The sequence below is a fragment of the Podarcis gaigeae genome (genome assembly GCF_964106915.1).
Source record: "Podarcis gaigeae genome assembly, chromosome: 11".
NCBI lineage: Eukaryota > Metazoa > Chordata > Lepidosauria > Squamata > Lacertidae > Podarcis > Podarcis gaigeae.
Window position 1 is genome coordinate 12,454,177 of NC_139687.1, and position 15,536 is coordinate 12,469,712.

Below are 15,536 nucleotides of genomic sequence, written 5' to 3' on the forward strand. Positions count from 1 at the left end.
CCCTATGCTACAGTATTTTGCTCACCACAAAATTGACCTAAGGGGAGCAGGTGCCACGATAACTTAATGACTAATGGCTAATGAGAAAGTGGAGCTGCCTGGGGATAAAATTATTGGCTTCAGAAGTGGGGAAACAAAATGAAATATTTGAAGCTGAGAACCAGAGAACCCATAGAGGGCAGCAGGACAGGTGGCTGGATTTTACATATTAACTAGAAATGATTAGCTAAATGTCTGGCCCTAAGCCACTGTAGCAGTTCAGTAGCTTGTTATTTCTCCTTCCTTCTAGTCTATTCTTTCTTATTTGTTTTCTTCTCATGATAGCTAGTGGAACATTATTCCTACAAAGCAGATGGACTTCTAAGAATCATCACAGATCCAGTTCCAAATCCTAACTTGAAAAATGGTGAGTGACTGGGTTTATTTTTAAAATGTAGAATTTGAGTCCCCATGGTGGTGTACATGAAAAGCATCCATAAAATTATAAGAGCGTAAAATACATAACTGAATCCAATAAATTTTCTAAAAACACTTGGTAAATCAAAAAAGGTTTCAGCAGGTTGATAGGATATTGGAATTGTAGGTACCTGTATGATTCGAGTAGGAACGGTCTCCCAAATTACTGGTGCCACTACACAAAAAGTCTTAGTAAATGCGGAAGCTGAAAAAATATAAGAACTGTGGGACTGTCAGGAGGACTTCTCCAGATGATTGCAGTGATTGATTCGTGTATACTCATTCATTTAGCCTTTATTGGTATAATGATTGATCTGTGTATAAGGGACAAGGAGGTCAGGCCATTGGTCAGTCTAGCTCATTGTTGTCCACAGTGGCTCTCCAGAGTTTCAAACAGATTTGCAGCCATAGGTTGCCCAATTTTACATTACCTGTAGCAGTGCAAATGTGTAAAGCACCAACACCCTATGTTAAGCAAGTGGGCCAGGGCTTTCTCGGAATCTCTTTTAAATTCCCTTTTAGTGCTGCACCTTGCATCAGGGAAACCCTTTCAAGTCTTGGGGCTTAATAACAGCAGAGCATAGCATGGATAGTTGCTGGCATCCATCGATCTCCATGAATGAAGTCAAACTGCTGTGTTTGTAGCACAGAAGGGACCTCCTGGTGGCACAAGCCTAGACAGTGTGTCTGGAGGTCCTGGGCTTCCCAGATGACAAGACCGCCCTCTCAGCCTTGCTGATAATACTCCAAAGGAAAGCAGAGCAATACGTTTGATACCAGTTTGGCTGCAGGAGTTGCCAAAAGAAGGCATACAAGGTGCCATCCAATTGCCTTAGGGACTCCACTCTGAATTTGTGTAGGGTTTACACCTTAGCCTTTTCCTCGAGTAAGACTATATTTATCAGGTTGCTGCAACCTCAGAGTCACTTGGGGCTCATCCAAAATTCCTTTTGCGTCATGCTGGTACTGATCTGTGCTTTAAAGCTCCATGTCCCGGCACTTTGCCCAGGGAAGACCCGTATTGTGCCATCTTCTCAGGGGAAGGGCCATAGCCCAGTGGTAGAGCATGCAGAAGGTTACTTGTTCAGTCCCTGGCATGTTCAGTCCAGGGAGAGACCCTTCTCTGAAATACTGGGGAGCCACAGCTAATCAATGCAAGATGACTTTGAGCTGGGTGCAGCTGTGCTCTTGAGTCTGTATAAGGCTGATTCCTGCGTTCATTTCTTGTTAGTTCAGTAATTTCATTTCTTATGCCACAGCTACACTGATGTTTGCATATTTATTCCCTTGAGAGTGTTCTTCTCCTGTCTCTCCCCACCCCCCGAAATGTATTTTGATAAAAGCAGCAATAGTAATTAGCGTACCTCATTATCTTAGGTGTATTCACCCTACCGGATCATAGGCCTAATTTCAGCAAGGTAAGAAAATTCTACTGATGAAAAGCATTTATGGTGGTTTTTAATAATAAAATAAAGTTCAAGGATGGTTAATTTTCACTTTTTGAGTTTCTTAATATATGAACATTTGCTATAATTTTCAGATATATTTGTGTGTTTTACATGCAATAGCATTAGACATTATGTGGATTGATTTTTTTGCTCCGGCTTTTAATTCTTCATAGGAAGTATTTGGGCGTGAAAATATCATGTATTCCAGTCTGCAGTGGGTGGACTCCAGTTGGTGTCGTTCCACAGTAGAAAGTATGGGAATTACTCCAAACTTCCAGAGCAGGTTAGGGAAGGGCATTGGGAAGAATCACCATGATAAATCTTCTTTCCTGTGCTGTTGACTGAGCCATATTTTGCATCCATGGAGTGGCACCAATTGGCTTCTACTCTTGTTTCACTTTGTACAGTGTATGATGTATTCTCTGCCACAACAGTTCAAATTTAGATATGAGAAAATACAATTATAAAATCACAATAATTTAAATTAAGATGTTCTGCGTGTATTTGCTTGCTCTGCAATCATTGTTCTTCCAAAAATTCAGTTCCACAAGGGATTTGAAGGACTAGAGTAGATAGTGAGAGAAAGCAAGATAAGAGAACTGGGTGGAGAAAAAAATAACGGGAACATTTCTTAAATGGTATAGAAGCAAGGACATTACAGAGGGCCATAAAAGCCATTTGGAGAGTGAATGACAGGAACCAGAACACGAGAAATGAAAACTCATGGTCTCAAGCACTGAGCCCTTTTGAAAATTCCTGCTCTGTCTTGTATGATAAAACTTTTCTCGTCAACGTTCATCTCTGCTGAAGGAGGCAAAGCATTGACTTCAAACTGAATGGAGATGCATTTTAAAAGTTTGTTCACTTATTCAAATTGCCACACCCCTTCTCTCTCCTTTACACCCAATTCATGGGTGGTCGCTTGAAACACAGCTGTGCTTCTAGCATCTTTTACAGTACAAACCTTCACTTGTTGCAGTTTAGCACAATATGGTGATAACTCCTGGATGCATGCAGGAGGACAAATACATTGTACAAACAGATTGCAAAGTGGAGCAGTCTCTTTTGAGTTGGGTTGAGTTGCTTACATGGATGAACTGGGCTGAAGAGAATGAAGGTGCTTTCATTTTTTTAAAAAAGAAATATTTGGTTTACAGTCTGATGTTGCATATTAGAAAGGATGCGTACAGGGCAAAAGTGATGGTCCTTGTATGTGAATCCTGGCTAAAAATGCAAAAGTTCACAACCAAGTCCTATTCTCAGTAGAAAGTTTGGAAACCACTATTGTAAATGACTAAAGAAAATAAATGTGTGTGTGTGAAATATTTCTTACTTTTTCTGATACACTTATTTATCCTTTTGATATCCTTTATGGTTTCTAGACTTGGTCAACAGGTGGAATTTTCACCAGAATCAAGTCATACACTTTCCCAAAGCCGGGAAGCAAAAAGGTGCATAAACATGGTGTTTTGTAAATTTGCAAATGTGTGGAAGGACTTACCCTCATGAAGCTCACTTACAGCTCTTTTCAATGATTTGGCTCCATGCCTTGCTGCTAACGCTCTGTGCACATTTGGCAACTTTCTTCAGCTTCTACTTCTGGCCTAATATAATTAACCCATGGCTCAAATTTAGCTATGTAAAAGAAGTGATTGCATTTTATTTGTTGCCAACATGCTGTGCCATAATATTCATAACTGTAATAATAATGAGATCAGTTTGGTAGAATGGAGTTGAAAACAAGCTAGTATCACATGTGTGGGTGCATCTTTGAAAACTGCCTTTATGTTTCAGTGAAACAATATTTATAGTTTCGTTTTAAATCTTAGTTTTTGTGTGAGTTATCTCTCTCTGAAACATGGGAAATGTGGAAAACAACTGTCCCTGCTTCTTTAGAGAAGATATTCCACCCCTCTGTTCTTCTACCTCCCACTATTGTACTAGCTAATAACATGAAAGCTAGCACTGAGCATATGTACTCTCCTGCCCCCACTCCACCCTACCCAATTCCAAGACCTATGCATTTTAGACACAATGATTGCTGGAAATGCAAAAGCCAGTCACAGTGGCTACAAGCTGAAATTAATCCTTAATTCTCCTGCAAAAAGGTTTATTTGAGGACAAATGGATGAATGGTGCCCATTTGTATGTTACATTACAAATAAAATATAAATAAAAATACTTCCTAATTTGTGGAGCAGATTGGCACATGCCTGCTTCTTTCCCATAACGTTGGGCCAGATCAGTTCTCTCTGTGAATTTTCACTTCTTATCTCCTTCATGCTAGTCCTAATGAATTCTGATATGAACAAACCTCGTATTTAAAAGTAAATCTTCAAACATTTAAACTGGTTTAGCCCTACTTAGTTGGCAAAAAGACCAGTGGCTTAGGACAAAATTTAAAAATATTGAGAGGGCAGGAAGCACAGGTATTCCATAGTTCCTGTCTTGGTGTTTTTCTGTTTTGTTGAAAGTCAAGAGTTTGCATCTTCCCTAGCAAGTGAAAGTACAGTACCAAAGTATGAAACGAGTGTCAGTTGGGAATCTCATATCTATGTTTTGCTCACTACTTATCCCCTTTAAATGTATTGTTCCAGTGACAATTTCCCATTTCCATATATTAACTGGATACACAAGAAATAATATATGCATGCACTTTTTATAGTTATTCCAGAAGATGTGCACTTGTACTATAGTGTTTAGAGACTTACTTCTGAGTAAAAATGTTTAGGGTACAATTGCTTGCTTTGCGGAGAGAATAGAGTTGATTTGTCTGATGACATGACTTCCCTTTAAATCAGTCTTATCTTAAACACTACATTTTTTTCTTCACCCAGGCATCTTTAATAGTGTTACTGATTGGTAGAGATGCAGGAATCTAAACAAGAGTAAGGCTGATAGACAACACCAAAATTCTTTTCAGGATCTCTGTTCTTTGCAAGTTACACTGAGTGACACAAGCCCTGGACTCATTCCACTGCAATCCCATCAAAATTTACAGAGTAAATATTTAAAAGATCAGCTCAACAACAGAAAGGCCCAGGGTGTACATGTTGCTTTTAAACATAGACGCGGCGCTGGGTCCCACAATGCATTTTTTTTCCCCTATACACCAGCCTTTGGCAACCTGGTAACTTCCAGATGTTTTGGACAGCCATCCTGGCTGGGCTGATGACAGTTGTGGACCAAAACATCTGGAGGGTACCATGTTGGCAAAGTGTCCTTGCTGTACACAATCTACTCCTGGCTCAAGAATGCATTGACCTTTAACTGGAGAAAACTAGGTAAACACAGATAGAGGTGGCAGAACTTTTCCAGACACCAGAACTCTGGGAATTTCACCCGTTTGACCTGAGTGCCCTCCAGCTGTCGGCACTGGTTGCAGACAGAATAAAATGTGAGGTGCGTTTCAGTCATTTAGTATTGACCTTTTGTTGACTTACGCTGAAAAGGGCCAGAGACATAGATGATTGAGTTCTCAGCACAATAGCAAACATCTAGAGAGGGTGGAAATGGTTTGTGGGATGAACCTATGTCTGCCACTTTCATTTCAAATGTTCGTAAATGTGTCAACCTGGGCTCACTCTCAAGCTTACCGATTCAGAGTTTGCGGGAGACCTGTTTATATGCTGCATGTGCCATCAAAGGGAATCCATGAAAAGCATAGGACTGATTGGAAGAATAAGACTGAGCAGCTCCAGATTAAGCAGATGTAGGTTTTTTGAAAAAGACCAACTTTATTTGCTATTGAGTTCTCATTTGAACACAAAGCCATTAGTCCAGGCATAGGCAAACTCGGCCCTCCAAATGTTTTGGGACTACAACTCCCATCATCCCTAGCTAACAGGACCAGTGGTCAGGGGTGATGGGGGTTGTAGTCCCAAAACATCTGGAGGGCCGAGTTTGCCTATGCCTGCATTAGTTAATTCCCTCATCAGGAAGTTCTCCGAAATACTTGCCAGAATCCTTTTCTGCTTTAGCAGCATGTCTCTTACCTTGCTGACACAGATATGTAAGAAACAATCTGAAGATTTAGGTAAGCTTCGGTCGCTTTCTTTACTCATGCTTTCATTGCCTACATCTTTCATTGCTTAATTTTTCTTATCATGCTCTCTTTAATACCCCAAATATGTACTAATGGAAAAATCTGTTTGTGTGCCACAGCCACCTTTACCTGTCCGGAATGATGATTCTGGATTACCTTTTAGAACATCAACAACATCATTACCATCTGCCGCTTTCTCAGATAACCCTTATGGGCCGCCACGTGTAAAGCAAGGTAGGCAATTGAAATCAGTTCTCTTTTTATAATAGTTGTTCCCCAAGTTTCCTTCTTATTTTGCACTGGACAGACTTTTCTGTAGAATATTTGAGGCACTAAACATGGAGAGTGATAGAACCCTGAGTAATTGTGACCATTCATAATGCAGAAACCTTTTTTTGAAAGAAAGAAAAAAATCCTGGAAATGCTTTTCCTATTTAGAACAAGTACCGTATTTTTCAGTCTATAAGACGCCCCCGTGTATAAGATGCCCCCTATTTTGGGTGATTCAGATTTAACCCAGCGGAAAAACCTAGTCTTATACACAGAAAAATACAGTATATTTGTCACCAATCTACATCTTTGCAGCTATCTGTACTTACTTACTTACTTACTGACTTAGAAAATTCATAAACGACTTGATCAAAAGGATCTCCAAGCAGTTTACAAATTAAAATTGTAAGATTTGTAAGGTGATTCTAAATACCACTACTTTCAGATGCTGATATTGCTGGAGAGAAATAACGGCAACTAGAAATTCATGCAATTGACCCGGTAATTCAGAGAGAAACTGAGAAACGTCCTGTTTCAATTTGGTACAGCCCTTGTCACTGGTGAGGGCTGGTACCCATGGAAAGGCATTTATTTTCTCTTCTAAACTGTAAATAAATTCCAGTTTAGCAATGTTTAGCAAGGGTGTGTGAGAGAATATGCTACTTGAAAAGGTACACAGCATTTTGAGTGAAACCCAGCTCCTCTCAGAACCCCTTCTGTTGAGAAAAGTACAAAACCCCATGATGCCCGTGTGAAATTTTAGGAAAGCCATTATTGAGATGAAAGCCAAACAGGTGCCTGTTAAGCAGCACAGCAGGGGGAGATTGGAGAGAAGAGCTGACAAATGGGAACTGAAGGTGGGATAAGGTAGGAGTTAGTCGGCAATGGAAGTGCAGCTAAATTGAGTCTGGGAGGAGGACTTGACATAAAAGTCTTTGCTGCAGAACTGGATATCAATGAGGGAAGTCCGGAAATGAAAGAGGCTTGCCAAATAGCGGTAGGGATTGTTGCCAGCATATTGCACTGCATAGGAGGTGAAATGGATGAGAAAGCAGGCAGAGTACTAACATTTGACAGGCAGGGAGCACAGAAACATTTGTGTGCCAGAAAAAGCTAAACCTGTTCTGCTGTTCAACACCCAGGTGATCAGAGGTTGCCCATGGACACAGAGGTCTACGAGAGTCCATATGCAGACCCAGAAGAGATAAAAACTAAAAATGTCACCCTGGACCGAAGTCTGCTGGTCCTGGAAGACCACGAACTTGGTTCTGGTAATTTTGGCACTGTGAAAAAAGGCACCTATGAAATGAAAAAGTAAGTTTTGAAATGCTGTCATCTTACCATCCTTCCCTCTTGACTATTATTTTATTTTATTTGTCATATTCCTTTGATGATACTGCTGTTCTTAAGCCCTGGACCAGACTTCCTTTGCCTCAATCAATAGAAGCCCATATGAGAGAGAGAGAGAGAGAGAGAGAGAGAGAGAGAGAGAGAGAGAGAGAGAGAAGGACCTGCCCTGCCTTCTTATATCTGTAGAGGGATGCAGGTGGTGCTCTGGTCTAAACCACTGAGCCTCTTGGGCTTGCCATCAGAAGGTCAGCAGTTCAAATCCCTGCAAGGGGGTGCGCTCCTGTTGCTCTGCCCCAGCTCCTGCCAACCTAGCAGTTTGAAAGCACACCAGTGCAAGTAGGTAAATAGGTACCGCTGTGGCGGGAAGGTAAACGGCGTTTTCATGCACTCTGGTTTCCGTCACGGTGTCCCCTTGAGCCAGAACTGGTTTCGTCATGGTGGCCACATGACCCGGAAAGCTGTCCACAGACAAACGCCAGCTCCCTCGGCCTGAAAGCGAGATGTGCGCTGCAACCCCATAGTCACTATTTGACTGGACTTAACCATCCAGGGGTCCTTTACCTTTTACCTTTACCTGTATCAGTAGCACAGGTGTCCAGGATGGAGTGGGGTATGAGAGCCAGGTCAGGGGGGACCTCCAGGTTGGCATCCCAAAGGTGTGTGTACTGACACCACCATCTCAGAGCTCCCCTGAACTCACCTACACCCCGTTGCAGCAAGCAAAAGCACTTCCAGTGCCAAGAGGGTGGCACTGCCATGCCTCCTTCATCATGTGCACAGCCTACCGCAACTGTTGTCCTCTGGATATTTTAGACAACATCTCCCATAAGTCTTGCCTGCAGATCACCAGGTTAGAGAAGATGATTTGGCACCAATACCACAGATGTAGTCGATGCGCCGCACAGTCGAACCTGTTTTTTGTGTTCTCTGTCACTCGATGTTTTAAGCCTCCCGTTGCCTTTGTTGTCCCCATTTTCTCAGAGTGTTCGCCCAGAACGGCATACACTTTTGTTTCCCCACCCCCATTTTGTGTTGTTGTTTCTATGTATGTTGTGCTATGGCCGCATGGCTAATGCAATAAAATCATTATATAGATTTGGCACCAGAGTATGTTCCATAAAATAACTATGATTTATTTTTCTACAATCCATAATGTTTTATTTTGGGGTGGCCTTTTTAACATTAAGGGTATATTAAGTCCTTTTGACTCAGTAATTTTAAAAAGCAAAAGCTTTTAATGTGTGATCCCATACATTGTTTTCCCTAAAGAAAATCAGTAGTTAAATTGCATAGATTCTCTGCCTCAGTGACACAAGAAGGCACACATTTGTATACATTTTGTATCATGTATACAAATTTTATCCTCTGTTGGGGTAAGGTGGATGGATGAACCAGGCCACACATAATTAATAAAATGTCTGACCTGCATCTTATGTGAACTAGAGGAGCTTTCCCCATAATTGTATTACCATACTAAAAAAAAAGACTTCACTTGCTGAATTTCTGCCTGCTTTTAAACCTTGCTGTCTCCTAATGCCATTGGGATGTGTTTTCAAAAGATTCACTTGTTGAAACAGACTAACAAACAGTGTTCCGTCGTGTGTACGTTGCTCATTGCCCTATGCATGTCGTGTTTATTCCCTTTTAAATACGCTTCCTGAATACAATACAGTATGTTTTCATAACTTTGGGTCTTTGACCTGTTTTGATACATAAGCACCAAACAGCAAAGCTTTCCTTTTCTTCTTTGACAACAAGAACTTGTGCCTTTGACCAGAATATATCAATTTTAAGTGCTTATACCACCACCAAGAATGCTCCCTTTTCCCCATCAGTGGGAAAGAAACCAATTAACCACATTTGTGCCCGTATATTTTGCTTCATAGCTTTTGCTTTAGAAGGACTTAGAGTGCATGAATTATGCAATGCAATGTTGCCTGTTCCTCCTCTGAGGTGTTGCATGCAGCCGCATTTGGAAGCAGAAACTGGATAGATTGAGCACATGGCAAACAGACAAGAAAACTTTGAGCACAGCATATAATGTAGGTTTCCTGGTGGTTTCTTTTCAGGGGAAAGAAGACAGTGGCTGTGAAAATTCTCAAGAACGAAAGCAACGACCCCTCCTTAAAAGATGAACTGCTGAGAGAAGCAAATGTTATGCAACAGCTGGATAACCCATATATTGTCCGAATGATAGGCATATGTGAGGCCGAGTCCTGGATGTTGGTAATGGAAATGGCTGAACTTGGCCCCTTAAATAAATATCTGATAAAACACAGGTAAATTGGCCGTCCGTATTATTTATTGAATTATTGTGTGTTAATAGGCAAAACTGATGGACTAATCACTAGCTTGAGTAGTTTTCCAAAGCTTTATTTTCTCCAAGAGCACATTTACTACTGGTTTGTAAAAAAGAAGTTCTACTTTTCCGTCACATTTGTGAAATTCAGTCAAAAGGTGAACATGTGTTCTAAAAGAGTTGAGTACATCATTACTGTTTGTTCTCCAGTATGGATCCCTTTGAGATGGGATCTCTTCGTTCTTGAAAAGTGTAAGCACATAATGGATTGGTAACATAAGTATTTAGTTAGTTATGAGATATTTGTCTCCCCTTCACTCACATGAAAGCAAAGGGTCTGTTTCTGACTGGAAGCAAAAGGACACATGCCGTCAAAATATTTTCTGGATAGTTTGCTAACCCTTGGAAACAGATTTTTAGCTCATGGGGGGAAGGCTTTAAGGGACAGGAAAGGAAGAGCAGGTCTACTTGTGTAACATTGGATTCCACACAAGCAAAATCCAGGAACAACTAGTTAATTACCAACAAAATAAGTGGAATGGAATAACAAGGAATGAAAATTTACTACAAATTGCTAAAGTAGTAAACTAGTTCTGGTTTTTCAGAGATGTCGCAGAAAAGAATATAATTGAGCTGGTTCATCAAGTTTCCATGGGGATGAAATATTTGGAAGAAAACAACTTTGTGCACAGAGATTTAGCTGCGAGAAACGTACTGCTGGTTACACAACATTATGCCAAAATCAGTGACTTTGGACTTTCCAAAGCCCTTGGTTCTAATGATTATTACAAGGTACTATTTCACCCTGTAACTTGTCTCGATTGAGATTTCTTCTCATGGTGTCACTGTGGCTTCCTGTGATGTGCATGCACTGTCATTGTAGTTTAAAATTTGTTAGCTGTCCTTCAACACAAAACATGATCAGGGCAGCAGGCATGGCTCTGCAAGGAATCTTTCCTTTGCTACAAACACTCTCGAAACTACTTTTATTTACAACATGCAAGCCATCACTGCTGGGAGCTGAGTAAGGCAGGGGCCTGGAGGCTGCAGGTACAGCTATGTTATATGTGCTTAGTAGATTCTAGCAGGTTGCCCACACATCAGTGTACACATACACACACACACTGATGACATCATCGGCTCACAACATGATGCAGTACTGGGAAAACTAGATCCACCAGTGACTAACCTTCCCCCTCTGATGGTGTCAAAAGAAACTCTGCAAAATCATAATTCCTTTCTCTTGTTGCTGTATGCTGTGTTATATTGTATTTTAGTGTTTTGTTGGAAGCAGCCCGGAGTGGCTGGGGAAATCCAGCCAGATGGGTGGGGTATAAATAATAAATTATTATTATTATTATTATTATTATTATTATTATTAGTCTAATATTCTCTTTTATGTGTGGCACCACTGTAGGCAGAACATTATGGGAAATGGCCAGTCAAGTGGTATGCTCCAGAATGCATGAACTTCTTCAAATTTTCGAGCAAGAGCGATGTTTGGAGTTTTGGTGTTTTAATGTGGGAGGCTTTTTCCTATGGGCAAAAGCCATACAAGGTACATTTTATATGTTGCTTTCCTTCATTAAATACAGATTCAGGTCTTTCTGTGCTTGTGCTTGTGCTTATGTAGCCAAAACCATACCACTGGAACACAAGATCTTACCACTAGCAGACTCGGAGTCATGCTGATGCACGCTCAAGTATTAAAAAATTGCGGAAACAAACAGGGGCGGGATACCCCAAACAGCCCTATAATAACTCAGTGACATGGACTAGTGATAGATTGAGAGGAGAAATAAAGGGATAAGTGAGATGAAGGGTGAGTGGAGTGGCTGGAACAGGAGAACAGAGAAATATATGTAGCCATATCTGAATGTGAGAAGAACTATCTCATTGTCTGGATCGGTCTCTTCCTGGTTCCCACTAACAATCTATTTTTAAATGTCCCCAGGGATAGAAGAGAAAGCTGCCCTAGACTTCAGCGCAGAATTTAGTATAGGTGGGATTCAGCACAAATATGCCTACCCAACTCAAAGCCAAAAACGCAGATTCAGCATGCTCAGTGGGCACAGAGTGCTGATGGACTTGTGGGGGTAGGAAGCACATCTGGGTTGGTAGCCACGAGCAGAATAAAGATGCTGGAACCAGGAAGAGGAGCACTCTACACTCCATGTTGCTGCAGAGCATCACTTGTCCCTAAATAATTGAGTTTGACAAAAATAAGTAAATCCTTTCTCATTCTGTTGCAGGGTATGAAAGGTGGGGAGGTTGCTCAGATGATTGAAAGAGGAGAGCGAATGGAATGTCCAGAAAACTGCCCACCTGAGGTCTATGAGTTAATGAAATTATGCTGGACATATGAGTAAGCATCATCATGTTTGTGTTTCTTCTGATAAAAATATTGGATTTCTTGTGCTTTTCTCTCCCCACACTGTCTTCGCTTTTCCTGCATTTTAAACCATGAAATAAAAAGATGCAAACTGCCCTTGAAGGAACATTTCAAGCCAAAGGAATAAAATGTGAATTAACAATAATTGTTGCCCTACTTAACACAGTAATGAAAATGAGAAGTAATGCCCTGCAAGCCAAATTGCAATATAGCTTTTAGACGAGATAATGTAACTTTTTTATAACCACTGTGCACAGCTACATAGCAGCTGATTGTTTCTGGTACAGTGTTTTTCAGAAACGGACTGGCAAAAGCTTGTTGAGCAGAACACTGGGCTACAAGAGCTGTGCAACATGAAAAAAATGATTAAAAATATACAAAGGGGTGTTTTTTTTTAAAAAAAACAACACCTCAAAAGTACAGCGATGTTCTCGGCACATCTCACAAACAGAAGACCGTTCCTTCAGTGATGAGGGTGCCCTAAATTATTGCAGTAGGGTGCTTAGATGATGAACACTCAGCAAATGTTCTCTGTCACATGGGAACCCAAAACAAACTAATTCCAGGGGATGGTGTTCTAGGGGCCCCTTTAAGTACGTTTTCTGGGAAACTCCTATCTATATCTCTGAGATAAGTTGTATAAGACAAAGGAGCATTATTGGCTGCTGATCCAGTTCTGCTTGTGCTCTTCAAGGAAGGTTCTCCTTGAGAGCTCCCACCCCCTTTGTGGAGGGGATAGACTCTGTATTCACATTGCAGCCAGGAATTGCAGTTTTACTTCAACTACCTGCATTTCTTCTCATAGCCATTATTCCCTTGCTTCATCTGGTGTAAGGCAGCTTGCTGTTTATTGCTGAGTCGGAACTAGGGGCTAAATGTCTGTACTGCCCTCACAAACTTCCACCTAGTGCCTCTCAGGACCTTCTTGACATTGCTGGGGAGCAACATTTTGTGGCATTATGTGCACATGTGGTCAAAACCCATCTCCACTTTTGGTCTTGAGGTAATGATGGCTGGAAATTGCCCATCTGGACTTAAATGAGGAGAGAACAAAGGATGTGTGTGCCTATAACAAAAACAAAATGTCTTTCTTTTACAGCGTCGATGATCGGCCAGGATTTTCTGCGGTGGAGTTCAGGCTGCGCAATTTCTACTATGACATGGCACAATAAGAACACTGTGTACTGAATGGCTGCAAATGGAGACACCATGCAGGAGGCAAATATGAAGAATGAAGATGCTCTCCGGTGAAAAGAGTTCTGCTGTACAGATGCCTTTGCAGCTTTTCAGAGCATTTCTGCAGGAATCATTTTCCAAGTGGGGTTGCACTTGTTCTTTGGATATTAATTGTGCTTTTAACCTATTGATGCTGTTGGACTGGTAAAAGTGTTGGAGAACCGAGCAGACTGTCCCCACGGACTTTTCCTGCTCTCAGTAGAATACCTATAATGCTATTAAGAGATATTCAGTGCCTTATTTGATACTGCCACTTGCATAACCTTTCCTTGGGACAGTCAACACAGGGATTGATTTTAGACCGGAACTGAGTCCTGAGCCTGCTTCAAGTAGCCGATTTCAGCCGTAAACTGTGTTTGCCAATGCAAAATGCAGAAGTAGTGTGTTGTTCATGTGCTAAACAAGAGCCTTGCTTTGGCCTCTTCTAATACTTCTTCCTCACTGTTAAGTCCTATTGAACACAGAAATTTAATTATTCTGTAGGCTATGTTCCACATCAGCAGCCTAATCACGCCCTCTTTCTTGATCTATATAACTTAAGGCTACAATATCTAAGGAAATACTTGAGCAGTGATTCTTGTTGATTGACTTCTGAGTATACATTTTTAAAAATGAACTATAATTTTCAGAGTAACAAAATACAGTGGTACCTCGGGTTAAAAACTTAATTCGTTCTGGAGGTCTGTTCTTAACCTGAAGGAAACTGTTCTTAACCTGAAGCACCACTTTAGCTAAAGGGCCTCCTGCTTCCGCTGCACCGCTGCTGCACGATTTCTGTTCTCATCCTGAAGCAAAGTTCTTAACCCAAGGTACTATTTCTGGGTTCGCGGAGTCTATAACCTGAAGCGTATGTAACCTGAGGTACCACTGTAAATAAAATACACAAACTATCCACCAGCAGTGCAACTAATCTTAACCGGTATCTGCAGGCTGTAGCCACCAATCCAGTGTGACTGTCCCATCTTGTAGGCTGCTGAAAAGTACTTCCATGGGAAGACACAGGAGTTGATGGGCATCACCTTTGGCAATACTTTTGCTGCCCCTCAGAATCTCCAGGTGAGCACTGCACATCTCAGGATTTGCTTACATGGAGAGGCTTAGATGTGACTCAACCAAGGAATGCAGCAAGAGCCTTCAGATTTAGCACCCAATATTCAGGAATCCTTTCACTGGTCCCCATGCATAGTTTGTCACATTTTAAATAAGCCCTCATAGCCTGCATTATTGCTGGCTGGCGGAAGGCGCACCCCTGAATTTCCTTCCCCTAGCACCCTGAAGGGCCCCTAGATTTACTGTCTCGAGCATAAGCACTGCCCCTAAACAGTGCTGGATCCATTCCACAGCCTTAAACTGAGCTTTCTGATGTGGTTTTGTTGCCTTAATTGTGTCCCTGAAGACCAGCAGCCAAAATGATCATGGGACTGCAGGAACTCCCCTATGAGCAACGGTACAACAGTTGAGTCTTTTCAGCACCTCATATGCAACAAATAGAGAGGATCATGACATTTAAAAAATGGAATATCTCTTTGTAATCAAGCAATGCCGCAGAATGTAAACTAATGCCAAACAATCAGATTCAGAAATCTTAGCACTAGGTCCTATGAATGCAAAATGACTTTTTTAAAACGGTTTTTTAAAAAATGAACTTCTATTTTCATTGCCTATTTATGTACAGAAAACGCTTCTCTTGTATTATTTCATATGGTCTACATTTTGATTTTGAAAAACAAACATCTGCCTATCCAATTTTTCCTGGCTGTTTGTTTTCCTTGGTCTGGTTTCTCTGCCTTTGTTCGGGGCCGATTTATATCACGAGAAATTCCACGGATGGCGGTGGGAGTTGCATTAGGACTGTGGTGATAGCCCTTCCTTGTATGAATTTTGTGGTTCATACAAGCCCTGCCTATGGTTCATAGAAATCTGTGAGTGATGTAGATTGGGGAGTGCGGGCAAGGTAACTGGAAGTCCAGTCATCAGGAAATGACACTTTCATTTGCCCAGGGACATCTATATCAGGCATAGGGAAACTCGACCCTCCAG

The 15,536-nt window shown here is 41.3% G+C and overlaps 1 protein-coding gene across 6 annotated transcripts in view; it reads left to right on the forward strand.

The window, feature by feature from the left end:
- Positions 1-15,246, forward strand: part of SYK (spleen associated tyrosine kinase) — a 38,601-nt gene extending 23,355 nt beyond the window's left edge. For 2 of the 6 annotated variants that reach the window (XM_083702030.1, XM_083702031.1), the window contains exons 5-14: positions 325-406; positions 1,834-1,874; positions 3,287-3,355; positions 6,069-6,183; positions 7,362-7,533; positions 9,639-9,848; positions 10,474-10,660; positions 11,286-11,426; positions 12,121-12,233; positions 13,360-15,246. In XM_083702030.1, the coding sequence (XP_083558156.1) occupies positions 325-406; positions 1,834-1,874; positions 3,287-3,355; positions 6,069-6,183; positions 7,362-7,533; positions 9,639-9,848; positions 10,474-10,660; positions 11,286-11,426; positions 12,121-12,233; positions 13,360-13,432 (1,203 nt within the window). In that variant the 3' untranslated portion in view covers positions 13,433-15,246. The remainder of the gene's footprint in view (positions 1-324; positions 407-1,833; positions 1,875-3,286; positions 3,356-6,068; positions 6,184-7,361; positions 7,534-9,638; positions 9,849-10,473; positions 10,661-11,285; positions 11,427-12,120; positions 12,234-13,359) is intronic. The other 4 variants (XM_083702032.1, XM_083702033.1, XR_014555960.1 and 1 more) reach the window with 3 other exon arrangements.
- Positions 15,247-15,536: the final 290 nt, after the last annotated feature.